Here is a 27592-nt window from a genome sequence, read left to right as displayed (position 1 = left end):
CGGTAAGTGATAAGTATTAGGTGAATTAGTGAATTCGGTAAGTATTGAATAAATTACGCTAAGTGAATCAGGCTCCAAGGACCCCTTCGGCCTCACAAACATCAACAGAAGCCCACGACGTGCCAAGCCTACCCCACACGCCCCTAAAGAACGTCTCAAGCCACGATTAGGCCACGGGTAGCGGAGCTGTAGTGTGAGGGGCGAGGGTGGAGCCTTGCGGGGCGGGGCCAATCCACGGCCCGGCGTGCGGGGGCGTGCCCGGCGAGGGGCGGATCCTCGCCGCGGAAAGCGGAAGCTGCTGCGGAGTCATGTGACCTGAGTAACATGGCCGCTGTCCCGTGAGCGCAGCCGGTGCCGGGCGGGAGCAGATCGCGTGAGCGGTTAGGTGACCGCGCGCAGGTGTGCGGGATCGGGGTCTGGGCCCGGGTTCCAAGGCGGTGCGCAGCGGCGGGCGGGTCGGCGTGGTCCATGAGCCGGCGCCGGGGGCAGCGCGGAGCCGCAGACTCCCCTGGCCCCGGCGCTGCCCCGGCAGCGGCGGGCTGAGGAGGCGCGAAGTTCTGGGGCGCTCCCCGAGCTTCCACCATGAATCTGGAGAAGGATTTTGCGCCGCTCACGCCCAACATCATGCGCGCCCTCAATGACAAGCTGTAGGAGGCTCGAGGTTCCGGGGCGCTCCCCGAGCTGCCACCATGAATCCGGAGAAGGATTTCGCGCCGCTCACGCCCAACATCGTGCGCGCCCTCAATGACAAGCTGTACGAAAAGCGGAAGGTGGCAGCGCTGGAGATCGAGAAGTAAGAACCGGTGGGACCCTGCCCTGGCTGCTCTGCTCCCTGGGGGAACTCCTCACGCCTTCCCAGCCAGTGTTGCTTTCCAAGGTTTCAGGCCCTTAATGCAGTACTTAAGAGCACGAAATTTGGAGTCCTGTCTGGGAGTCCCAGCTTTACCCCTGACTGACCGTGTGCTTTGGGCCAAGATCTTTATCCTCTCGGTGCCCCAAAGGGCTGCAGTAAGAATGAAGTGACATAATGTATGTGTAGTGCTTGGTACAATGCCTGGCACATGGTGAGTCCTTAGTGTGGTCTCACATCAAAACCAGCAAATCAGAGAATGGCCTCTGTGATGAGAGAGAAGTCAGGAGCGAAAGAATTTGCTAGTGATGTTGGCTTGCCTGGTTTCATACACAGCGAGAAGTGAAAGGGACTGTTAGATGACCAAGTGGAGAAATCAGGTACAGAACCCATGATCTTAAGGCTCAGAAGGTTGTTTGTTTTATCTGTGTCTTATCTCCCTTTCCTGCAACTGGAAGTAGGAATAATTTGACCTTTCTTGCTTCTGCGTTCTTATTACTTGTATGTGTAACCATGATCCGATATTATGCTTCATTTCCCAATATACAAAACTGGGCATGTTTTATTAAGATTTTTTATTTTACTTTTGTATTTTTTTCCCAGGCAAATCTTAGTGATAAAGTTAGGAGGGTGGGTGATTTCAGAAGAGTGGAAAGAAGCAGGCTGTGACACCGGAAGAACACCAGTCTGGGAGTCAGGAGAGGTGGACTGTAGTTCTGCCCTGTCTAGTAGGGTAGCCATTGGTCATGCTTGGCTATGTAAATTATTAAAGACTAAATAAAATTTTAAAATTTAGTTCCTCAGTTGCACTATCCATATCTCGTGTTCAGTAGCCACATATGGCTATTAGGCAATACACATTATAGAACATTTTCATCTTTACAGAATGTTCTGTTGGACAGCTCTAATCTATGGTGTGACACTCATTCTTTGACCTTGGGCAGATTCCCAAATTCAGGATTTCTTAACTATTGACATTTTGGGACAGATAATTCTTGGTTGTAATAGGCTGTCCCTTGCCTTGATGGATTTTTAGCAGTATCTCCGGCCTCTACTCACTAGATGCCAGTAGCATTCCATGAGTTGTAACAACCAAAAATGTCTCCAGTCATTGCCAAATGTCCCCTGAAGGTGCAAAATTGCCCTGGCTGAGAACCACTGCCTTAACTGCTTTGGATTTTAGTTTCCTCCTCAACTAAAGGGTTTGGGTATTCATGATGTCCACAACCGTCAGGCAGTACTTTGTTGATTATTCTTTTTTCATACAGCTTTTTGTTTATAACCTGGCTCTCACTAACGCTGGAAAGTGTTAATGAGTATAACCATACTGAGTAGAGGGACCCAGAGATGATGAATAGATGTGGTTCCATGTCCATGGGTTTTGTTGGCTTTGAAATTGTACTGATACTATTTTGTCCATCAGCCACTTTGCTTCTCAGGAATATCTGGTTTTATCATAGTTTGAGTCATCTGTTGAGTCCATGAACAGATGTCTTCATGAGCATTATTGTTGCTTCCAGCATAACCTGTGTAAGTGTTCTCACTCTACAAGTGGTTCTGTAAGGATTTTGTCTCTAATGGGGTTTGTTTTGTATTGGACATTGCCCTTGATTTGTGGAATTCAGAGAAACTCTCTAGGGCCTTAACTGGACTGAACTCTTTAAGAGCAGAGACCTTGTTTTAGATATCCTCAGCACTTAGCTAGTGGTTGGTGGCATTTGACAATCAGTGTCTGTATCATAGTTCATTTTCTGTCACTTATAACAGAATATCTGAAACTGGGTAATTTATAAGAAAATAAAATTTATTTCTTACAGTTTGGAGGCTAGGAAGTCCAAGGTCCAGATGGCATATCTGGTAAGGGCATTCTTCCTGGTGGGGAGTCTCTACAGGGTCTTCCCATGGCAACACATGCAATCACATGGCGAGGATGGCAAGAGCACTTTCGTGTGCTCCTTATAAAGCCACCACTCTACACTCTGGTTTCTCTTCAGATCGTATAAATCTTTCGCTTTTTACTAAAGCCACCACTCCACACCCATGATAACTCATTAATGGATTGATCCATTCATGAGGGCAGGGCCCTCACAGTCCACTCACCTCCCAAAGCCCCACACTGCCACGTTGGTGATTAATCTCCCACATGAGCTTTGGAGGGGACAGACATTCAACCCATATCATTCCAGACCTGACCCCCAAAGCTCATGATCTTCTCACATACAAATACAGTCATTTCATCCCCATAGCCCCAAAGTCTTAACTTGTTCCAACAGCAACTCCAAAGTCCAAAGCCCCCAGTCCCATCTGTGAATTCAAAACAAGTTATGTACTTCCAAGATACAATGGTGAGACAAGCATAGGGTAAATATTCTTGTTCCAAAAGAGAGTAACAAAAAAGAAGGAAGGAGTTTTTTTTTTTTTTTAAAAAAAAGGAAGGAGTAACTGGCCCCCGGCAAGTCTGAAAACACAGCAGGGCAGGCATAAATATTTAAGCTGGAGAATAGTTTCCCTTGACTCAATGTCCAGCATCTTCTGCACACTGGTGCAGGGGTGGAGCCCCCAAGTCCTTGGGCAGCCCCACCCTTGTGGCTTTCCTGGGCTCATCCCACACTGGCATTGCATACTGGTAGCTCTACAGTTCTGGGGTCTTCACGGCGGTCTCATTCCCGCAGCTTCACTGGGCATGGTTCTTATGGGGGTTCTCTGCTGCAACTCTGACCCCACATTTCGACTCAGTATTGCTCTAGTGAAGGCACATCTCTCCAATGACTCTGCCCCTGCAATGAATCTGTGTCTGGGCCCCCAAGCTTTTTCATACATCCTTTGAAATCTGGGTGGAGATTCTTGTGCCTCCACAGTTCTGGCATTCTGCAAGCCTGAAGACTTAACACCATATGGATGCTGCCAAGGCTTCTGGCTTGTATCTTCCCAAGCAGAGGGTTCAGCAGCACCAATTTATTTATGGCTGGGGCAGCTGAGGAGCACTGTGCTGGAGTACAGAGAGCAGCATCCCAAGTTAGCCTTGGGCAGTGAGCTTGTGGTGGGCACCTCAGGCCCTAGCAAATAGTCACTGGGCTACAGCATTGGTTTTCTCTCCTGAACACATTTTTTTACTCTTTACATAGCCTGGCTGAGAGTTTTTCAATTTTTTACCCTCTGCTTCCCTTTAAATTATAAATTCTGCCTCTACCTCATGCCTTTGCTGCCATAATTCAGCATTGGCTGATAGAAGTAGCTACACAGCTCCCTGAATGCTTTGCTGCTTAGAAATTTCTTCTGCAAATACCCTGGTTCATTGCTCTTAAGTTCCACATTTCATAATGCCCCTGAGCATGGATACAATCCAACCAAGTTCTTTGCCTGTTCATAACAAGGGTGACCTTTGCTCCAGCTTCCAATAAGCTCCTCATTTACATCTGAGACCTCCTCAGGATGGTCTTTACTGTCAGTATTCTGGTCACCACCGTTTAACCAATTTCTAAGAAGTTCCAAGCTTTTCCTGGTCATCTTGTCTTCTAAGCCTTCCCCAGAATCTATTTTCTAGCCTGCTCCTCCAATTCTTTTAGCCTGTACCCATTACCCAGTTCCAAAGCTGCTTCCACATTTCCAGGTATTTGTTATGAGCAACAACCCCACTTCTTGGTACCAATTTTCTGTATGAGTCCATTTTCTGTCACATATCAGAATACCTAAAACTGGGTAATTTATAGGAAAATGAAATTTAGTTCTTACAGTTTGAAGGCTGGGAAGTCCAAAGTCCAGTTGGCATATCTGGTGAGGCCCTTCTTGGTGGGAACTCTCTACAGAGTTCATGGCAACAGAGGCAATCACATAGTGAGGATGGCAAGAGCACTTTCATGTGCTCTCCTCATAAAGCCACTACTCCACACCCATGAGAACCAGTTAATCCATTAACCCATTAATAGATTGATCCATTTATAAGGGCAGGGCCCTCACAGTTCAGTCACCTACAGGCCCCACCTTTCAACACTGCCAAATTGGGGACCAATCACATGAGCTTTGGAGGGAACAAATATTCAACCCATATCAGTGTCCAAATGAATGAATAGCCGTACATTCTCCATGGGGAAATAACATTGCAGTCTAAGGACCCTGCTTCTCAGAAGCGTGATCTGCAGATAGCAGCATCAGTATGCCTTGTGAGCTTGTTAGAAAGAGACTCTGAAGCTTCTCCGCAGACCTACAGAATTAATTTGCATTTTAACAAGATCCCTCAGTGATTTGTATGCGCGTTAAAGTTTGAGAAGCACTAGCCTCAAAGAATCTCCAGTCTGTTTCTGGCCTTCTGCAGTCATGTTTGGAATGAGGAATTCCCAGTTTGCTGTGTTCCTCAGAACGTATGTTTCACAAGTTGCTCACGGACAGATGCTGACATTCATCTGTGCTTCACCAGCATTTTGCATATTTGAGCACTTTTCTGTGTATACACACAGAATATTGTATATTTGAATATATTCTTCATTTGGCCTGGTCAAAGTTGCCCTCAACCAAACACAGACTGTTAATTAATCTCTCTCTGTAGACTGCAGATGCCCATAAAAGAAGAGTCAGAATATTGGCAGTTATCTGTGTAGTGTACATGAGTCAGCTCACGTGCTCCAGAAATGTAAGTGCTTAGTCCTGTTCTTAGCAAGTGGCTGCTCTAAGACACCCTTCTTGAGAGGCTGCATGGCATAGTGGCTAAGAGTAGGCTCTGGAGCCAGATGGCTGGGATTCAAGCTCCCATTTACTAACTGGGTGACCCTGGCTGGGCAAGCTGATTAACCTTTCTGCCTCAACTTCCTCAGCTATAAAATGAGAATAATAATAGTAGTTGTTTGATTACTTGAGCTAATGTAACGTGCTTAGTGTTTACTGGGAACATTATAACTGTCATCTAGAGAGAATTGTTATATAACATAACTGTTATATAGAGAGAATTGTTATATAATTGTCCTAATTATTTATAACATACACACACACATATATGTAAAACATAATTGTTTCTGGCAGTACTGCTTTTATCACTTTTTGGTAGGCAGCATAATGACCTCCCAAAGATGTCCACGTGCTAACCCTGGAGCCTGTGAATATGTTACATTACATGGCAGTAGGGAATTAAGGTAGCAGATGGAATTGTGGTTGCTAATCAGCTGACCTTAAAATAGGGAGATTATCCTGGATTATCCAGGTGGGCCCAGTGTAACCCTAAGAGGTCTTAATGTGGAAGAGGGAAGAAGAGTCAGTGACAGTGTGGTGTGATGTGAGAAAGACTTACGCAGCCATCACTGGCTTCAAAGATGGAAGGAGCCATCAACCAAGGAATGTGGGCAGCCTCTAGAAGCTGCCAAGAAAGTGGATTCTCCCTAGCTCCTCCAGAAAATAATGCAGCCTTGGCAACACCTTGATTTTAAGACACATAATAATAAATTTGAAAAAAAAAATTTTTTTAATAAATAAATTTGTGTTGTTCTAAGCCACTGAGTTTGTGGTAATTTATTATAGTAGCAAATAGAAAACTGGTACAACTCTATTGTTGTTTTTAAATCTGCCACCCCTCCTAGACTGTGAGCTCCCTGAAGGCAGGGTCTGTGCCTTTATGTCGTCTTCATGTGCTCACTGCTTGCCAGCATGTGGTAGGTGTTAGTGGAAGGCCGAAGGACTAGCTGCCCTTCGGGTTTGCCCCTGGATTTCCCAGATGAAATAGTAAGTGCACAGCTTCTTTTCAGCCTGAGCCCTGCAGTAATGGTAAGGTTCAATTAGGGATCCTTTAAAGAAAAGCTCCAGAGAATGGGAGGCATATTCTGAAAGCAGAAATTGAGATCTGTTTTTGGTTTTCAAGGAGATGGAAGTCTCAGTCTTTCCTAGAACAGTCACAGTCTCTGGCTCTAATTGTCTGTTTCCGTAGAGTATAAAGTAAGGGAAGATAATGAAAGTTGAGAGGTACTAGGTACGTTTTGAGCTTTTCTCGAAAGCCCTAGCTAAATGCACAAATGCGATTATATTAGTCAGCTTGGGCTGCCATAACAAAATACCACAGACTGAGTGGGTTAAACAGCTGAAATTTATTTCTCACAGTTCTGGAGGCTGGGAAGTCCAAAATCAAGGTGCCCATAAGGTAGGTTTCATCCTGAAGCCTCTTCTCTTGGCTTTTAGCAGCTGCCATCTCACATGTGTGCTCACATGACCTTTTCTTTTGGAAGTGGGGGGGTGTCTGGCAGCTCTGGTGTTTCTTCTTATAAGGATGCCAAACCTGTGGGATCAGGGGCCCCACCCTTATGACCTCTTTTAGCCTTAATTACTTCCTTATAGGCCCTCTCTCCAAATACAGTCACACTGGGGGTTAGAGCTTCAACATATAAATTTGGGGTGGGGAGACAGTTTAGTCCATAACAGTGATCATAGTGAAACTTGGGGGTGCACGTATATAATCTGCCTCATTTGGGGTATGGGCAGGGGAAGTAGAGAAGCTTCCCTTTGTTTGGCCGTTGTACATGCCTCATCTCATTTATTTTGCTTGGCTGCCCAGTGAGCTAGGTGGTGTGAATCAATTTCACAGATGAGGAAACAGAGCTTCCTTGAGGTTAAGTAATCGTCCCAAGTTTTCACAACTAGAACCTGTGTAGAAAATCCAGGTTCATCTGTCTCAAAAGGCTTCCTCACTACAATGAATGATTTTCCCTACCAAAAAGGGGAAATACATATAATAAAAGAAATTTCATACTTGGACATCTCCGTGGTAGTTTTAGCTTCCACTTTCAGGTCTCCAGAGCCCATCCCCTCAGATGACACAGCCAATACTGCACATGACATTCCAGTAAGGGGTGAAAACTGCTAATAAGAGGATGTGTTATTGTGATGTAAGCCTCTCCGACACTAATAATACAGAGAGATGGATGCTTGGCTCAACCGAAGGACAATCCCTGGGTCCCAAATCCCGGGACCGCCAGTGTGGTGTGTAGTGACCAGCATCTGTTGGTGCATGTTGTGACCCTGTTCTGCACAAGACCTGAGAGCTTTCCTCCCACAGCCTCCTTCCACCACGACCACACAGTTTCCAAAGGATAAGTCATTTATGTTAAAATTGTGGAATGGCTGCTTCTGGTTTTGTGGGCTCTCTGTTTCAAGGGACATAGTCATTGATCAGTCTTGATGAAAAGGTTGGTAAGTAAGACCTCAGGCTGTCTTCTCCAGGATAGTCCAACGTGGGGAAGAAACGCCAGTGGGCACTTAGGTAACTGTGGGTGCTCACTCTGCAGGGAGTGCCGCACCAGGCGCCATGAAGGCAGAGCTCCCTCTCCCCTCTGCTGGCTGGGGGAGACGACGCCCTTCATGGTCGTGTCTCTAGCACTGCTGAGTTTTGAGTTCCCTTTACAGCTGTACCACCCTGAATGCTTCTGATCTTGTCTGAATCGAGAGTTCCAAAAGCCAGCAAATATATGCCCCCTGGGAGCCCAAGTCCCAGGGTGAGCTTATGGGACCAGAGCTCCTGAATCATGCCTCCTTGCCTGCTAAGGGGAAGGAACGGGAGTGCCTGGAGCTCAGTGATCAGATACAGATTGATCTCTAGAGTTTGACCTAGCTCTTTGGAGCCTACCACCTCTGTGGGGAAGACACTATTTACTACCAAATGGCTTGAGGTGATTTTTGGAGTCTGGGTCAGAATTACACCCAGTTCAGCTATTTATCAGCAGTGGGACCCTCAGCAAATTGTTTAATCCAGGGGTTACAGGCTGACAGCTAGGAGCTGTGTCCTGCCTGCAGACCTATTTGGTTTGGCCTGGATCACAGAGTATTTTAAGTAGAGAAATTTCACTTAAAAAATTTGGGTTTCTAGCTTCCTTTAAGGAATTAGGAAATGTGGCTCTGTGGGGCCCGCATTCCTGCATAGCAGGACAGTGGGAGCCAGCCCCACCCACCCAGGTGTGCAAGCTCACCAGAGCCTGTCTTGCCTCTCTCGGCCTCCTCATTTGTAACATCTGCCTGGCCCCTCTGAGCATTTGGGTTTGTGACCTCTGGTTTAACCTCTCTCTGCCTCAGTTTCCTCATCTGAAAAAAAACATATCTTGAAAACATTTTGCTAAGTGTAAGAAGCCAATCACAAAAGGACACATATTGTATGACTCCATTTATATGGAATGTCCAGAATAGACAAATTTATAGAGACAGAAAGTAGACTAGTGGTTGCTGGGGCTTAGGGGAAGTGGTTGGAGAGAGATGGGGAGTGACTGCTAATAGGTATGGGGTTTTTTGGAGGTGGTAAAAATGTTCTAAAATTGGTTGTGGTGATGGTTGCACAACTTTGTGAATTCACAAACCACTTGTACACTTATGGTATGCAAATAATATCTCAGTTTTAAAAAATAAGAATGTCAGTGGTGTTTTTTACAGCATAAGGGAAGCATGCATCAAGTGGTCACAATTATTGTCACCTGAGATCAAAATAGGCATCCTGTCCTGTCTCTGACTCTCGTTTTTCCTTTACGGTTTTTCCACAGGTTATACCCAGGGGATGCTCAGGATATGTTCTATCAGCTATCTCATGGGCCTTTTCAGAAGGTCCTTAGCCCTTCCCCGAGGCAAATGTTTTACTTTTCTTGTCCAGTTATTGGAGACTAGTGAGCAAGTGGAAACCAAATTACTTAAATACTCAGCAAAGCAGATGGAGGAGATGTTTATCCAGATTCTCTTCGGGATTTTGCTGCCGGGATATGCCTTCTAAATATGAGAGTACTTCAAAAAGTTCTTGGAAATATTTCTATTATCTTTCAATTCTGTTTTTCTGTGAACTTTTTGAAGCACCCTTATACAGTATGTTACACAGAAGACTGGGATGGGTAATTGGACTTGCCAGGGAAAAAAAACAGTCAGCAGCCCCAAGTCCATGCTGGAAGGTTCACATTACAGAAGTAAACGTCACCTCTCGGTTTACCTTTATGTGCCTTGACCCAGGAATATAGCAGGTGCTCAATCAACATTTATCAAATGAACACAGTCTTGTGTGGTATATATAAGACCACAGTTTGTCTCCCTGATTCTGACTTGGCACTAATACTGTCATTTGAGCATGTGCAGTGCAGAGCACATTACGGGCATAATCTAATTTAATTTTCTAAAAACAGTGTAAAGTCATTGTACTTATCAACCCTACCTTACAGCTGAGGATGTCTCCTCTGGATACATGGGAACCTGAGTGCAGTGGCTAAAACCTCTGCCATGTGGGACAGCGGTTGGGACATTTGAGCATCACCATATGAAATGGGATTGGGGTTAAATGAAATAATGAAGTGTCTGGCACCTGGTGGGCATCCAACGGGGTGTAGCTAAGATATTCAGGGAGGTAGATAGTATAACATAGTGGGTAAGATTTCAGTCCTCGGGGTCAGAAAAATCTAGGTTTGGTTTTTGACACATCATCTTCAAGTTGTGTGACGTTTTGTATATTTCTTAACTTCTGTTTCACCAGACTGTAAAATGGATATAATAGTACCTAACTTGGTAGCTTGCTTTAAGGTTTAGACAGTGCATCCAGCACATTGCCTGGCATATAGTAAGTGCTCAGCAAATGGTTACTCAGTTCCTGCCATCACAGTAGAAGACCGGCCCTAGAGTTCATTTCAAAACATCCCAAGTACACACCTCATCTGTTCTCCCTGTGTGTCTGGAGGCATGCTTTGGGCTTGTCTGAATGCTGATCAGCATGGGAAAGTGTATGGAAAAAGCTACATTTCACTTGGGGGCCTCAGTTCTGCACAAGGGAATTGTCATCTTAATTGGGTGTGTTCACATTGCCACTGCAGTGGCTTAAGAAGATGGGAGGGAGGAACTGTGGTTACAGTTGAAAGGGCTCAGACTTGTAGATGTCAAGGGATCAGACCCACTGCAACCCTGGAGAAGGGATTGATTTCTCTGAGACTGTTACAAATCTGGAGGATGGGGATAATAATAACTACAAAAGGAGGTTGTCCTTAGGAATAACCAAAACCTGAAATACTCAGCATAGACTGAGTGCTTCGGAAGTGTCTGGCTTTGTGCAGCCTGTGACTGTCAGTGTGCAGTGTTACAGAGGCTCAGGAGCCCAGTGCAAGGCTGTGCCATTGTTGCTGAGATGGTGGCCCCAGGTTCTCCCTTGGCTGATGGCAGTCCAAATGTGTCCTACCCTGTCTCTGGCTCTTTCTCCCATCAAGGAAGGGGTAGTAGGTGTGGCAGTCTTCACAGTGTTGAGGGTGGTGCTGAGAGCGTTGGCCCACATTGGGGTTTCTCTCTTCTGGGGAACAGGAGTTTCTGCCATCCTGCAACACCACTCATCAGTTGAGGATGTAGGCTTTGAATAACCTCTGTAGACGCCTCGCCGACCAGGGTTTTTCAGCACTTTTTGCAGGAAACCGGGTAGAAGAAGCAGCTTCTCTTCTCTAGTGCATAGAACAGTAATGTCTGTGACCTTTGCGTCAGTGAAGGTCCCCAGGGATTTGTGATCGGGAGAGTTTCTGGGCCAGAGATTAACTTCAAAACGAGTTCAGCCTCAGATCCCCTTCCTCTGGCTTCCAACCTATAGATGAAAAAAGAGACAGTGTGGTCTTTTGAAGAGAGACTAGGCCTGGAAGTGGGGATGCCCAGATTTTAAACTTGACTTACTCCACTTCCCTTATAGCTCCTTTTTTCTATCTGCACTTTCCCAGTGAAGTAGAGAAACCAAACACCCAGCGAGGAGTTAGAGTACACCTTCTGCCCTGTGCAGGTACACTGCAGGTGACATCCTGGCATGTGCGTCTCTCCCCAGCCACAGCTCTGATGACTTGGGCCCTTCTCGGTGCATTCTGGGATCCTAGTAATGGTGCCCTTTGCAGCTACTAACTTGAATTATAAGATTCAAGGACTGCACAAATACAGTACTGATGAACCGGACAGGTTAGGTTTAGGTTTGCTTAATACCCCGTGTCAATAGGGCAGCATGGGCTTTGCCCAGGTTGCCCTACAGCTTGTGCTGTCCTTCAACTCTGTCTGCCTTCACAGATTCCACCCACTAACAGGTGTTTACTGATTCCCCACCTGCTCCAGGTTGAGCATCCAAAATCCAAAATCCAAAATGCTCCAAAATCCAAAACTTTTTGAGTGTTGATGTGATGTTCAAAGGAGATGCTCATTGGAGCATTTTGGATTTCAGATTTTTGGATTTGGGATACTGAACCTTTAAGTGTAACGCAAATATTTCATAATGCAAAAAAATCCAAAACACTTCTGGTCTCAAACTTTCTAGATAAGGGATACTCAACCTGTATATGCAAAGCACTGATGCAGAGGGAGGGCTGGTACCGGAGACGTGGAGAAGCGTGGCACAGTCCTCAAGGACTTTTTCAAGGAGTTGTGGACATGAGAAGGAATTTAACTGGTGACATCCAACAGTGCATTGCTGGGCACAGAGTGAGGGTCACTGAGTCCTTCAGCATTCAGAGGAGAGGTCCTCACTTTATGGGATAGTCGGTGTATTAGTCCATTTTATGTTGCTTATAACAAAATACCTGAAGCTGGGTAATTTATAAAGGAATGAGATTTGTTTCTTACAGTTTTGGAGGCCAGGAAGTCCAAGGTCCAGGGAACACATCTGCTGAGGGCCTTCTTCTTGGTGCAGGCTCTCTACAGCAATGCAGTGTGCATAGGAATGCAGGCAATCATGTGGTAAGAATGGCAAGAGCTCTCTCGTGTGCTGTCCTTAGAAAGACACCAGTCCACACCCATGATAACTCATTACTCCATGAATGGATTAATCCGTTTTGAAAGCATAGTCCTCACAATCTAATCACCTCTTTAAGGCCTCACCTTCTACCACCATATTGGGGTTAAGTTCCAGCATGAGCTTAGGGGGACATTCAAACCATAGCAGTCAGGAAAAGCAAGGGGTTGGCTTTGAGCTGGACTTGAAGTCTGGATAGAATGTGGAGGGGAGTGGAAGCTTTTCCAGCGGGTGGGGCAGACAGGACGTGTAGAAGCAGCGTAAGCAGCTGGGGCCCAGCAAGAAGGCAATGCTGGCTGGAGTGGAGGGTCATGCCAGGGAGCCAGGCAGGAAGGCTGAGAGGTCAGCCTGGCCCTGATTGTCCCAAGTGTCGGGTAAGGAGTGTGGCCTTCATTCGTGGGACCGATTGTTTCTGCTTGTGGACCAGGGGTTGACCCCCTGGCCAGGGCCAATGCTCTCCAGGCTGATGATCTCTGGAGATGAAGAATATTCTACCAATAAGTACAAGGGTGCAGACAGTAGAGACTTGGGTTCCCAGGGCCACAGGACTTGAACGAGCCATGTTTTTGTAGTGGCCGGCGTGCCCTGAATGGAGCCCTTGTAGGATTCAGATGGGGGAGGTCTTCCAGCTGGTGTCGAGCAAAGGAGAAAGGTGCTGCTGGGCTTGCAAAGGAGAGGGGGCCAGGGGTACTGACCACAAATGTTTGCCTTTCCCAGCCTCTCCCTTTAGGAGGCCCCGTTATTCTGGCAAGCCGTTGCACCAACATCAGAGCCACAGTCCCCATATGTCCTCTTTCCCCATTCAGTCACTCTGTAAGCTTTTGTGGTCTTCAGAGTCCCTGGGTGCCATTCAAGTCCATACCACCCCACCTAAAGTTCCTGTCATTCCCCTGCTCACCGTTTTCCATGGCCCCCTCTGCCACCAGAGTTAAATGCCGGTTCCTTTGCCAAGCCTTTAGGGTCCTGAGCCATATGACTGGAGCAACTTCTTCAACCTCGTCACCCAGTTCTCCACTTGCAGCCTCTGCTTCTGCCAAATGCCTGCTCTTCCTTCCTCTGCACCTCTGTTCAGCCTCGTCCTGAATGGCTCCAGAATGAACACCTACTCACCCTCCAGAGCCCCGCTCCAGGGCTGCCCTCGCAAAGCCGTGTCCCTCCCCCCAGCTACCAGGCTACCAGCCTTTCTGACTCTTGCCTGCCCCTCCTCACGTTGCACTTTTTTTTAACCAAATTTTTTTCTCTGCTTTGCACAGTAGTCCTTGAGTACTCCCCTGTGTCCTCTCCTCCCCACCCCAGCAGACAGCCCCTCACGGGCAGGGTATGCATCCCATATGCTGGCTGTCGCATGGGAGGAGGGTCCTGTCCTGTTGCTGAGTGAATGTTTGTGACCTGAAACAAGGAGACAGGAGAAGAGGTGGTTCCAGGGATGCCTGCGCTACCCTGTGGGCTGGGTCTCCTTTTGGATCCCTTGCTGCAGCCTCGAGGATGTTCTCACTCCCACTGCTGCTGCTGCTCTAACTTGTACCAAGCAGAAACATGTCTTGGCTTCCAAGCAGGCTGTCTGGGCAGGAGTGGAGGCACAGCTGCTTGCAGTGGGTTTTGGTGTGTCTCCACATGCTGTACTTTTCAAGAACAAGGAGACATGGGTTCTGTATCTTTGTGGAATATAGGAAACTGAGTGTTTTTCATCAGAAGCATTTAAAACTGAAGCTAGAAACAAATCATTCTCAGTTCTCAGACTGTGTTCACAAATTCTTTAGGCAGTATGAAATCTCAGATTCAGTCTCTTAGAGTTAAAAGAGATGTATTGCTGCTTTGGCCGGGAATCGAACCTGGGCGTCCCGCGTGGCAGGCGAGAATTCTACCACTGAACCATCAATGCTCCACCTGTCAGCAGCTGTGTGGGCACTCCCTTTAACCCCAGCCTTGGGCCTCCTTGTATATATGCTGATTCAACATTATAAGGCTAGATCTGATGCTGCCACATCTGCACAGCTGCGAAAACAGAAAGCTTAGACTCCAGAGCAGGAGGGAAAAGGCAGGAAGCAGAAGGGTGTATGCATGTGTATGTCAGGAGTTGATTTGCCTTCACACCTCAGGACAGAAACTAGAATTCAAGTCCTTCTCAGTAGCAAAAGTGCATGAGACTTTTTATGACTTTCTCCCCTCTGATGTTTGGGTCCTCCGTTGATTTGCCTTCACACCTCAGGACAGAAACTAGAATTCAAGTCCTTCTCAGTAGCAAAAGCGCATGAGACGTTTTATGACTTTCTCCCCTCTGATGTTTGGGTCCTCTCATTCCATTCCAAGTTCATTCTTGTGTTGAGCTGTTTAACTGTTCTCAGGTTTCACACCAGCCTCCTGCTGGAGACTGTCCAAGGCAGAAGTCAGAACAGCAGGAGTCTGCTTACAGGGGAGGGCATGAAGGCCATGCTTTCACAGCCAGTAGTGCTTCTCTGGACAACCCCGCTAGTGCTCTTCATGTGCTCACTAGGTGGAGAAGTGTGATCCCAGATTCATGGGCGTCCTTGGCTGCTGTGGCCTAGTGTGGTTGAGGAGATTGGCTCCTCCAGCAGGATCTCTATGTGAGGAAACTGGCCAGGAAAAGGTAAAAAAGCAGCACAGCGTTGCATTGGCCGGGAATCGAACCCGGGCCTCCCGCGTGGCAGGCGAGAATTCTACCACTGAACCACCAATGCTCCAGCTGTTCCCTGGAGCATCTGCAGAGCTCTTTGAAAGGGGCTGTCCCTATCATTACTTAGAGACAGGAGGTCTGGTAGATCACTGGGCCTCCCCTGGCTGGTTTGTCCAGTTGGGGAAACCAGACAGGTTTATGCAGAACCATCCTTGTGGGCCTTAATACACTGCTTTGGGAGTTGTAAACTATGAACTGGCATTCATCCATAGCCCTCAGACACATAAAGATCAAAGCAAGAGGCACCTCACTGGCCATTTGTGTAGCCCCTTCCTGAAGCACCCTCTCTGCTCCAATATCCACCAGCTCAGGAGCCAGCCTGCTTTGTGCTGTCTAGTGTGAACAGTGCCTGACACATAATTGGTGCTCCGCATGTTTTGCTATATTTAATCTTTAAATTGTTGTTTCTTTGAACAACCTTTTTGTGAGAGTGGTCACTGTCCCCCAGGACCACACATTTGTTTTTGAGCAGTTCTAATTACTATAAAGTCCTTGACATTAAGCGGGAACCACACAGACCAATACCTTTTAGACATGACTGGCCTTAAAATTCTTTAAGCCAACTTGAGACCCCCATTTATGCCACAGGTGAGCAGCGTGCCCACCATGATTGGATGCAAAGCAACGAGAGTGAGGCCAGGCAGTTGCTTCAGAAGTCTGTGGTCTCTAGACTGCCCCCCTCACCCCTTCACTAGTGTGTGCCTCTCCTGCCCCTCCATCTCCCTGGCGTCCCCAGGCTTCTCAAGGCACTCTTTCACGTACTCTTCAGAAACCAGAAGAGGCTTCTCTGCTACCGTGATGGAAACCCAATCTCCCTACCTGGAGATGCCAGAATTACCACAGCCAGCCCATCCTGGTGGATTTCCCACTGCTGTTCTATTCTGTTCAACGAGGTCGGCTGGTTCCCCCTCCTTGCCTTTGCTCACACCGTTCCTTCTGCACGCAAGGCCTGTTGCCTTCTCTCCCACAGCGAGTGGGGCCATTTGCCACCGTTGTCCCACGTGAGACTGCTCACTGCAGGGATGCTGTGGGCTTACAAAAGGTAGAGTCTTCGCCTTCGTGCCCATGGAGCTCTGAAAACAGACTCTGGTCTGTTATAGAACCAGGCCTCCCTCTGGGGCAGGGCCTGCCTTGGGAGGCGCCCCCCTGCAGGCGTTACCTCCCACAAAGGCTGGTCTCCCTCGGACCTGCTCCTCCGCCCTGTCAGCGTTGCTGCCCAGGGGGACAACATGGAGGCAGCATCTGCCCTTCTCCTCTCCCCGTGTTACATGAGCTACTAATGGCCTTCTATTTAGTTCTAGAAGCAGTCCCTCCTGCCCTTTCCCACTGCCTCAACCATATTTCAGGCCATCTTACCCCAATAGCAGCAGTGTTCCCCTGTGAGTTTCTTCCTTGGCCTCATTCTAGTCTCTTCTGTCAAACCAGCCCCCCAGCCCAGCTTCTCCAGAGGCATCTAATGAAGGCATAGGTCTGAGCTTGCCATCCGTTGCTAGAAAACTTTGACCGATCCTCTTTTCCTTGACTGTCTCCAGCTACCCCTCCCACACGCCAGACTCCTCGTCCTTCCCTAAGCATGCCACATCTTCTCAGCACCCTCTTCCTTTGGCTGGGTTCTTCCCTGTGCCTGAGATGCCCTGCCTGCCTCTCTTCACCTGCAAAATGTTTGTTAGTGTTTGTAAGCTCTAACTCCAGTGGCACTTCCCTGTCCTCTTGGACTGCCAGGGAGAGGAAGCCATTGCATCTTTTTGCTTCTCCAATATCAGAAGTGCCACTTTGCTACAATTACTTGTTTGTATGTGGATCTTGCCCATTACACTGGGGCCTGACTCAGCTGTGTGTCTCTCGGACTGTCCCTGTAAAGAATGGCACAGGTGCAGAGAACTTCCTGGATGCATGGATGGAGAGCTGAGCAAGCGTTGAATAAAAACAGTTGATCAACTGATGATGCGTTGCATATTTCAGTCCCCAATGAGATGTCCATTTGCATTCTCTTAGATTCCCAGAAGTGAGATAGCACCACCGTTCCTCATTCCATTGTACACAAAGGGAAACTGAGACTCAGAGCAGGGAAACCACATTGATGGAGCCAGCTTCTCCCAGCCAGCAGCAGAACTGGGACAACCGCCCTGAGATGCTTGGCTCCTGATTCCTCTTTCTAAACAGGTCATCTCCCTTCCTTATCCCAGCCCCAGGCCCTGGCGCCTGCAGAGGTAGCCTGGTTCTGCTGGCCCCACAACCCCCCTCTCCTCTCTCTCTAGGCTGGTCCGGGAGTTCGTGGCCCAGAACAACACAGTGCAGATCAAGCATGTGATCCAGACCCTGTCTCAGGAGTTTGCCCTGTCTCAGCACCCCCACAGCCGGAAAGGGGGCCTCATCGGCCTGGCCGCCTGCTCCATCGCACTGGGCAAGGTGGGCCCTTCCCCAAGTCACAGACATACCAGCAATGGCCTTGACTCTGACCAAGTCATCCAGATGCCTTCCTTCCCAAGACCCAGCAGGACATTGCAGACCTGTGTTTTATTGCTACCTTTCCACACCTAAGATGGTATTAAAGCCTGGTACCCCTGTCCCCATGCATGGCCACTTTCCTGGGAGGCCAACTTGGGGGATTCTTGGAGCTCAGCCCTCACACAAAGTTGCCTGAGCAACTTCAGGGAAGCTGGGGTGCTGCAGGCTGTGGGGCCGGGGTCTGATGCATTCTGAGCTGTCTTCTCCTCCTGCCCCGTTGCAGGACTCGGGGCTGTACCTGAAGGAGCTCATCGAGCCGGTGCTGACCTGCTTTAATGATGCGGACAGCCGGCTGCGCTACTACGCCTGCGAAGCCCTCTACAACATCGTCAAGGTGGCCCGGGGCGCGGTGCTGCCCCACTTCAATGTCCTCTTTGATGGCCTGAGTAAGGTAACTGCTCCTCCTCTGAGCTGGGCTGAGCTCGATCTAGCCCTTAACTTGACCTCTGGGACTTGGGCGCTTGTGTCCCTTTTCCTAAATGCAAGCAGAGCAGATAAGCATGTGGCTGCAAGGGACGCTTACTATCTGTTGAATCTCATATATTTTTTTTGTAAATGGGCTTGTATTTATGTTTTTTTTCATTTCTCTATCAATTCATTTTTATTGTGTTTTAGGAAAGTATCAGTCTGTCACACATTGGAGGAGAAAAACTGCTAGTCAGAGAAGTGCTAACCTCCCTGGTAGAAGGTGGGGATGGAGAGTCCCTCGTATAGACCACACTTCCCCTGTGCAGTGGGCAGTGGTTATTTCAGCTCACAAATGCTCTAGAAAAAGCCCGACGAGGAGCGACCACTTGACCCAGTCACAGCAGGGCACAGGGGAAGTCCTTGAACAGAAGGAGGACTCCGCTGCCTCTGGTCCCTGGCCAGGTCCCACTTTGTCCATCTCACTTCTCGCCTCTCAGATTTGCCACTGACAGAGGTGCCCGTTGGATGGTCCATGCTGCACCGAGGCCTTGGCCATGGGTTTGCAGGAGATTCCTTGTGTTACATTTGACCGTGACCATTGCCTCTGTGTCTCTCTCCTCTTGCTGTGCCTCTCATAGCTGGCTGCTGACCCAGACCCCAATGTGAAGAGTGGATCTGAGCTCCTCGACCGCCTTTTAAAGGTATTTGTACTTTGCCCCCACTTATAATTTTAGAACCTGTTTCTTCCATCTGTCTATACAGATTAGAAATTCCATCACTGGGGATGCTTTTTCTAATTTCTTCTAAACATTGTCATTTATACACAGTAAAAACTACATTTTGGTATGCAGGTCTATGACAAGAGTATGGAACTATGTCACCACCACACTCAAAACACAGAACTGTGCCATCACCCTGAATGTCCCCTTGTGCTGCCCCCACCTGGGGCAAAGGAGATTTCTGTTGCCTTTTACACCACCCTTCCCTGACAGCAGGGGCTGGGCGTTCAATCTATACCACAGAGGTGTAGCCTTTCACCATTCAGTTAGTTCTCTTGAATTTGATTCCTGCTTTCGGCCCATCAGTTTCACCTATCCTTTGGCCTGTAACAGGATGGATACTCCAGGGACCTCTCCTGCCTAGCTCAGGCTCTGCCATTTTCCTCTGTGGCCACCTGACCCTTAAAACCAGTCCTGGGCCAGGAATTCGGCCAGGTCAGGCAGCCCTGGTCTATGGCTCTGGGCAGCTCACATTCCTTTGATCCACAGGACATTGTGACTGAGAGCAGCAAGTTTGACCTGGTGGGCTTCATCCCCTTGTTGAGGGAGAGGATTTACTCCAACAACCAGTATGCCCGGCAGTTCATTATCTCCTGGGTAAGTCCGGCTCCTGCCGCTGTTACTCCAGCCATAAGGAGCCTCTGGTTTAGTGAAATTTGCTCCCTGGCACGCCCTTGGCAGTTTGGGTACAGAGAAGCCTCCTTGTTACCCCTCTGGTAGCCATTAACACTGATAATTTGAAAACACTTTACTCTGCTTGCTGCAGAGCCCATCATGTTTGCTCCTGCAGGGATCTGATTGTTTTCTTGTCCCAGGAGATTCCCAGATTTTTCTGTGAAGCCAATGGTGCTACTTCCAGCAGCCACCTTCTGTGGCTGTGTCTGTCCTTCCCCATCCATTGCCTTCTCCCCAGACATCTGAATCTCCCTAGAGGCAAATTACATAACCCCTGCCCTTTTAACTAAACCTAATAGCTGCTGGCCCCCCACCCCAGGGGACCCCTGCAGTGCCTCCGCAGCATCCCCCTCCTGCTGCCCAGGTTCCAGAGGATTAGGGAGGAGGGGACAGGCTTCTTGGCCAGTGTAACTTCTCTTCCTGGTTTCTTCCCTGCAGTGCCTCCGCAGCATCCCCCTCCTGCTGCCCAGGTTCCAGAGGATTAGGGAGGAGGAGACAGGCTTCTTGGCCAGTGTAACTTCTCTTCCTGGTTTCTTCCCCCCCCCGGTCAGATCCTGGTTCTGGAGTCTGTGCCAGACATTAACCTGCTGGATTACCTGCCAGAGATCCTGGATGGACTCTTCCAGATCCTGGGCGACAACGGCAAAGAGATTAGGAAAATGTGAGTGGAGAGAGGGGTGGGCATCTGCTGCCTGCCGGGCCCCTCAGTGTGCACATGTACCCCACACCCCAGACAGACAACAGCAGGGGAGCAGGAAGTTCAGTCCTCCTCCTGGCTCATGTGCTTCCGCTGTGAGGAGCTGAGCCCATCAGCCCCCAGCCTCTGAAAAATGTTCATCTGACAAGTTACATGGTGTGGTTGGCCTCCGAGTGGCCAACCTGGAGCAGAAATGGGCACTGGTTGAGGCTCCTCCAGCCCTGGCTGACGTGCTTTTTCTGTTCTCTTCTCATTGGTAGGTGTGAGGTGGTTCTGGGAGAATTCTTGAAAGAAATTAAGAAAAACCCCTCCAGTGTTAAGTTTGCTGAGATGGCCAACATCCTGGTGATCCACTGCCAGACCACGGGTGAGTGTGTGTATGCACACGGCCACCACCGCCTTGGAAACCCTTCCTCTCATCGTCTCAGCATCAGTGAGGGGCAAGGGAGGGTGCTGGTAGGAGTGTTGGCCAGTGTGACACAGGACCTTGGGAGCAGTGGAGTGGTGGATCTTTGTGATAGGGAGGTCCAGGTTCTCTGTCAACATGGAGGCCCTTTCAGTTGACCTGGCCTGGAATATGCTAAGATCTGGAGACCTTCTTGTTGGCGAGCTTGGCCTTAGCACTGAGAGTTGAAATACTTGGGGACTGGGATTGTGTATCAGCTTCTGTTGGGTATGAAACCACCGAAAAACATAATTGCTTAAAACAACAGTTACTTATTATTGATCTTGAGTCTACAGGCCACCTGGGTGGTTCTGCTCATCTGGGCCAGGCTTGGCTGGGCTCAATGGTGTGCCTACAGTCAGCTGGAGGGTAGGCTGGGGCTGGGTGGCCTATAATGGCCTCGCTCATGTCCTGCGGTTGGCACCTGTCAACAGGGGCAATGGGGCTATTGGTCCGTATCTCTCATCATCCAGCAGGCCAGCCCGGGCACATTCATGTGGTATCAGCAGGGTTCTAAGAGAGACGGTGGAAATGAGCAAGGTCCCTTGGCCTTGAGGCCTCGGCTTGAACCAGGCACACGATCACTTCCACCACATTCTGTTGGCCAAAGTAGCAAGGCCATCACAGATTCAAGGGATAGGGAAGTAAACTCCACTTCCTGGTGAGTGGAAGTGCAGGGTCGCATTACAGAGGGGCATGGGTTCAGGGAGGGGGAGAGGACTGTGGCTACCTTCTCAGCCTGGCACAAGATTATTATGCCATTCCGACCTGGTGTCTGTACGCACCTTTGGAAGGCAAAGCACCCAGGTCACAGAGAGGCTAGACGCAGTCAGCCCTTGGGTCCCCTTCCTCCAGTCCATCCTGCATGCGTGGTCAGTAGAAGGAGCACTCTAGAAGCTCATGCTGACCCCTCTGGAGCCCACCGATTCCCCTTCCAGACGACCTGATCCAGCTGATTGCCATGTGCTGGATGCGCGAGTTCATCCAGCTGGCCGGCCGGGTGATGCTGCCCTACTCTTCTGGGATCCTGACTGCAGTCTTGCCCTGCCTGGCCTACGATGACCGTAAGAAAAGTATCCTTCGCTCAGGGAGAGAAGAAATGAAAGCAGCCCTAAAGGAGGCTGTGAAGTTGAGGGACCCTAGAGTGGGAATAGGGGCTCCGTTAGGATTCATCACACCTCCACGCAGTCCCCAGCATCTAGAGAACAAGAGGTAGAGCTGAAGATGGATTGGGAAAGCCAGGGACATGGAACTCATGCTGGCTGTCCCCAAACCTCACCTGGTGACTTACAGATCTGGACCAGCTCTCCCAGGCCCCAAGGTTCCAACCCTCTGAGCTCATACTGGCCCAGAAAAGTGAAGAAAATCCTGTGGTGGGAGGGCCACCAGGAAGGGGCCCTACGAGAAAAAACAGGAGCATCTCACAGGGGCTCCAGTATGGCAGGGAGAACAGGGCCTCAGTTCAGGCTAGTTGTCTGCCTGCTAACTAAGCCTCTGGGAAGGACTGAGCCCCTGACCAGGAATACTAGTGACCTAAGGTTCAAGGAAGACTCCCAAGGGTGGGGTCACTCCTTACATCAGTGGACTCAGGCATCAAGGAGGTGGCCAATGTGTGCAACCAGAGCCTGATGAAACTGGTCACCCCTGAGGATGATGAGCCAGACGAGCCGAAGCCAGTGGGACAAAGGCAGACAGAACCCAACCCCGATGACTCCCTGCCAAAGCAGGAGGGGACAGCCAGTGGTGAGTAGACTCTGTCCCCCACCCCTCACCTCCCATGGAGGGCCCCAGGCAGCCAGAGGTCAGAGGACTTGACTTGGGGCCTCACTTAACCAACCAGGGCTATTTACATGTGTTAACTCATTTCACACTGCTAACAACCCAGTGAGGCAAGAACTATTATCCCCATTCTGCAGATGGGCAGGGAAGCCAAGCATCGTGACCAGGACCTGGCAGCTGGTACATGGGGGATTTGGACCCAGGCTATCTGCCTCTGGAGCTCATGCTCTCACTCTTACTGCCTCAAAGACCATCACGTTTTTCTTTAGTCTTTTTCTGGGCTCAACTACAGGAAATGTTTGTTTTCAATGTGGGGAGGTCTGGAGCACAGCGGAGGTACCAGGTGGCTGCGTGGTTCTCTTGATTCTTGGTCGTGGACATGCAGCCACCCACTGCCTTTACCGTGTGGGTCATTCTCAGAGGGAGGGTTAAGAAAGCTCTAGCTGTAGTTTATTCAGTACTTGGGAATTAATTCTATTGCCCAAATCAACGCCTTTAAAAAATGAAGTTGTTCTGCTCTTCTTTCAAACTCTTTTAACATTATTTCCTTGTTTATTTGTAACAAAAACAAAACCACTTTTATGCTGATTGGGGTCTGGATTGACTAAATGCTATCTAGAACTCTGATGTTTTTATATCTCTTGGGCCTCTGTCCTCGCTGGGAGGTCACTGATCAGCTTTGGGGTGATGTCCTCCTTTGCAGAATTAGCCAGAGAGTAAATTGATGCACACCTACACAAATCTTTAAGGGTAGCAGAGTAAGATCTGGAACCTGCCCACAGGAGCCAAAAGAATTGCTAAAATGTTTTCCCCCATTGCCATTCACGGACTTCTAAGCATCTGAGCAGAATGTCAAGCAGGCGTGCCCTGTGTGCCTCCTCTTGTGGGTTTGCTGGTAGCATTGAGCAGCGTTCCATGCTGGACCTGGCTCACGTGTCAGGTTACAGCTGTGCTGGCGCCACTGGGAGCCAGTGCAGCAAAACAGCTGGAGGCAGAGCAGTATTCAGCTGGAGCATTGGTGGTTCAGTGGTAGAATTCTCGCCTGCCACGCGGGAGGCCCGGGTTCGATTCCCGGCCAATGCAGCAGCTGAAGCCTTTTTGGCAGCTCCTGGAAAAAGAAAACTTGAGGATAAGTTAGTGTGGGCCTTCTAAGGGAAAAACTTTCTTGCTGGGGAAAACTAGAAGAATCTCAGGGATAGACATATTTTGAGAACTTTCATATGAGTGTTGTATTTTGGTTTTCTTTTTCTCATTTTAGAACATGTAAAAAGTAGAGAAAAATACAAAGAAGCAAAACAGTCCCCACCAAGAGACAATCAGTATTAAAATTTTGTCATATTGTTAACAGTTTTTTATTATGCAGTTAAGGTCATACAACTTAACAATTACACATCTCACTTTTTTCTGGTTTGCTGATGAATTTTTGTTTTGTTTTGCTTTATTTTGTTTTGGCTTTACACAAAAGTTAGTGCCTCTTAATCCATACAGTCAGAAAGTCGAGTAATGGTTGCCTGGGCCAGGAGGAGAAGGGGTACTGGGACTGACTACTAACAGATCCTGGTTTCTTTTGGGGGTGATAGAAATACTCTGGTATTGAATAGTGATGAGTGTTACACAATTTTGTGAATATACTAAAAACCACCCAGCTGTACACTTTAAAATGGTGAATTTTGTGGTAAATGAAGTTTTATATTATACAAATTGTATCTCAGTTTTTAAAAAGTTAGTACCCCTTCCCCCAAAGTGGAACCAGCAGTCCCTACCCCACCCTTTCTGTTTACGTGGCAGCAAACCAAGCCCTCTGGAAGGGAATTGTTCCGCTCCATAGTTCATGGCAGCAGACAAAAGCCTCTCTGCAGGCTGTAGCATTGGTGGTTCAGTGGTAGAATTCTCGCCTGCCACGCGGGAGGCCCGGGTTCGATTCCCGGCCAATGCATCTGACTTACCTTTTCAGATAGTTTCTCTAAGCATTCTTCAAATAGCTGCCTACTCAGGAGAGTATTATCCTAAACCAGGATACATTCAGGCAGCTTGGCTGCAGATTTTACTGCCTCATAAACAGCATTTCCACAGATGAAAAGCTCACTTTATAGTAGTTCCCAGAGATGGCAAAAGCTAATTTGGGGTTTCACATCTACCCTCAGCCTCACTCAGCTTGTAACTAATCACTAGTCTTTTACCAAAGTGCGCACGACAAGGCCCCAGCAAGCCAAGAGACAGAGATGATTAATCTAGTTGGTCAACAGTTCAATCCCAGGCTCTGTGCGTACTCTTCCAGCTGGCCGGCCGGGTGATGCTGCCCTACTCTTCTGGGATCCTGACTGCGGTCTTGCCCTGCCTGGCCTCACTGTTCCAGCCCTGGTCCACCTGGCTGAAGACAGGAAGCTAAACTTCATCTTCCTCGTAGTATCTTTCTCTCCCACCCAGTCTGTGCTGATGCATCCACAGCACCATGTTCTTAATGGCACATGTATACATGTGCACATGCACACACGCATACACACCCCAGCCTCCAGAACTTCTCCCGCCTCTTCTTCCCACAGGGACCTCCAGGCAAGGCAGGCCTCATTTGCGCCATGCTGTTTCCAGCCCCTCTCCACTTGCTCCAGCTCCCCCTTCACTCTGTCCCTTGGGGGAGCCACAGCACAGAGTCCTTTCCCTGATTCTGAGTTTTTACAGCACTTACCCTGTCCAGGCTATTTCCCTCCATGGCATCTCCTGATTGTCTCAGGTGTCACAGCAAAGATTCTGGGGCCTGACCAACCTGCCTGTGAGTCCTGGCTCTGCTGACTTCATATCTTTTGCCCTTGGGCAGCTGCTTTGCCTTTCTAAGGTTCACATTCCTTGTTTGTTAAATAGAGAAACAATAATAATGCCCAACCTGTGGTGTGGCTGTGAGTTTCAGTTCCCAGGATACATTCAGGCAGCTTGGCTGCAGATTTTACTGCCTCATAAACAGCATTTCCACAGATGAAAAGCTCACTTTATAGTAGTTCCCAGAGATGGCAAAAGCTAATTTGGGGTTTCACATCTACCCTCAGCCTCACTCAGCTTGTAACTAATCACTAGTCTTTTACCAAAGTGCGCAGGACAAGGCCCCAGCAAGCCAAGAGACAGAGATGATTAATCTAGTTGGTCAACAGTTCAATCCCAGGCTCTGTGCGTACTCTTCCAGCTGGCCGGCCGGGTGATGCTGCCCTACTCTTCTGGGATCCTGACTGCGGTCTTGCCCTGCCTGGCCTCACTGTTCCAGCCCTGGTCCACCTGGCTGAAGACAGGAAGCCAAACTTCATCTTCCTCGTAGTATCTTTCTCTCCCACCCAGTCCGTGCTGATGCATCCACAGCACCATGTTCTTAATGGCACATGTATACATGTGCACATGCACACACACACACACACCCCAGCCTCCAGAACTTCTCCCGCCTCTTCTTCCCACAGGGACCTCCAGGCAAGGCAGGCCTCATTTGCGCCATGCTGTTCCCAGCCCCTATCCACTTGCTCCAGCTCCCCTTTCACTCTGTCCCTTGGGGAAGCCACAGCACAGAGTCCTTTCCCTGATTCTGAATTTTTACAGCACTTACACTGTCCCGGCTGTTTCCCTCCATGGCATCTCCTGATTGTCTCAGGTGTCACAGCAAAGATTCTGGGGCCTGACCAACCTGCCTGTGAGTCCTGGCTCTGCTGACTTCATATCTTTTGCCCTTGGGCAGCTGCTTTGCCTTTCTAAGGTTCACATTCCTTGTTTGTTAAATAGAGAAACAATAATAATGCCCAGCCCGTAGTGTGGCTGTGAGTTTCAGTTGAGATTTTTACATGTGTCGCTCACAGCAAACACTCTCAGTAATGGGCGCTTTAGAGTTAAGCTGTTTTAATACATGTTGATAATATAGCCATCGACTTCGTGAGACACTCAGGGCAGGGCTTTTGCTCGTTTGTTTTTTATCATCGCTATTGCCCAGGTGGTAGTGGGCGCACAGTGGGTTCTCAGTGAGAGATCACAGAGGGTCAAGGATGGAAGTTCATGTGGCACACATGAGGAGCAGAGCTGTAAATAGGATTTCCAGTGGAGGGCCTGTGACCTCCATGGGTGTACATGTAATGGAATTCATTCATTTGCAAAGCTGCAACTGGATTGGGTTTATCAGCACCTTCTGTGGTCACCACAGATGCAGGTGCATCGGACCCAGGACCTTCCTGTAAGGAGCTCAGGGACAGATCCGCAGATGAGTATCTGTAGTGACACTGGGCGCAGTCACAGAGGCCTGTGCCAAGGACTGGGGGGCCCAGAGGAGGGAGCATCAGCTCTGCTGGGGGGACCAGTCTCGGCTTCATAGAGATTATTTGATCTGTGTCTTTTCTTTCTCCTTAGCTTCCCATCTTCCCCTACTGCCATTTTTAAATTCTGATTATAAAGAAAATACATGTTCCTTGTAGGATTTTGGAAAGAGCAGAGAGCTTTAGGGAGAGCTGTCCCCATAATCTCACTCAGAAATAATCACTGCTGCTGATGGGCCGGCCCGGTGGCGCACTGGAGAGTGTGCCGCTTGGGAGCGCGCCGAGGGTTCGGATCCCATGTGGAGACCGGTTCCCGCTCACTGGCTGAGCGCGGTGCGGGCGCAACACTGAGGGTTGCGATCCTGTTGCCGGTCCCCAGTACAGGCATGACACCGAGGGTTGCGATCCCATTACCGGTCAGTAAAAAAAAAAAGACAAAGAGGAAAAAAAAAAAAAAAAAGAAAAAAAAAAAAAAAAAAGAAATAATCACTGCTAATTTTGGGGTGCATTTACTTCTATTCTTTTTTTTTTTTTTTAGTGCATATACATACCACTTGTGGGTTTTGTGTTTTGTTTTTCCACAAAAATAGGATCACAGGACATAAAGTGATATACAACCTCATTTCTTCATTCAATAGATAATGAACATTTTTCCAGGTTAGTCAACATTATTCTATATTTTAAAAATTTTTTTACATTTGACTTTTTTTTTTCTCTGGTGGCTGGCTGGTATGGGGATCCGAACCCT

At 48.6% G+C, this 27592-nt stretch overlaps 1 protein-coding gene and 4 non-coding genes across 5 annotated transcripts in view; 3 read left to right on the top strand and 2 right to left on the bottom strand.

Moving 5' to 3' along the window:
* The first annotated feature begins 689 nt into the window (after nucleotides 1-689).
* VAC14 (Vac14 homolog (S. cerevisiae)) overlaps nucleotides 690-27592 on the top strand; it is a 119366-nt gene continuing 92463 nt past the window's right edge. The window contains exons 1-9 of the mRNA XM_008569718.1: nucleotides 690-793; nucleotides 17535-17685; nucleotides 18008-18175; nucleotides 18831-18893; nucleotides 19461-19568; nucleotides 20198-20307; nucleotides 20604-20710; nucleotides 21727-21861; nucleotides 22379-22531. Coding sequence (XP_008567940.1) covers nucleotides 690-793; nucleotides 17535-17685; nucleotides 18008-18175; nucleotides 18831-18893; nucleotides 19461-19568; nucleotides 20198-20307; nucleotides 20604-20710; nucleotides 21727-21861; nucleotides 22379-22531 — 1099 coding nt within the window. The remainder of the gene's footprint in view (nucleotides 794-17534; nucleotides 17686-18007; nucleotides 18176-18830; nucleotides 18894-19460; nucleotides 19569-20197; nucleotides 20308-20603; nucleotides 20711-21726; nucleotides 21862-22378; nucleotides 22532-27592) is intronic.
* TRNAG-GCC lies at nucleotides 14393-14463 on the bottom strand. Its single transcript has one exon. It is a non-coding gene; the product is annotated as a tRNA-Gly (tRNA).
* Nucleotides 15210-15280, bottom strand: TRNAG-GCC. Its single transcript has one exon. It is a non-coding gene; the product is annotated as a tRNA-Gly (tRNA).
* TRNAG-GCC lies at nucleotides 23580-23650 on the top strand. The gene has a single exon. It is a non-coding gene; the product is annotated as a tRNA-Gly (tRNA).
* TRNAG-GCC lies at nucleotides 24433-24503 on the top strand. The gene has a single exon. It is a non-coding gene; the product is annotated as a tRNA-Gly (tRNA).

Source organism: Galeopterus variegatus, unplaced genomic scaffold (genome assembly GCF_000696425.1).
Source record: "Galeopterus variegatus unplaced genomic scaffold, G_variegatus-3.0.2 Scaffold525, whole genome shotgun sequence".
NCBI classification, from domain to species: Eukaryota; Metazoa; Chordata; class Mammalia; order Dermoptera; family Cynocephalidae; genus Galeopterus; species Galeopterus variegatus.
Note: the sequence above shows the minus strand (reverse complement) of the source record. Positions and strands in the feature narration are given on the sequence as shown.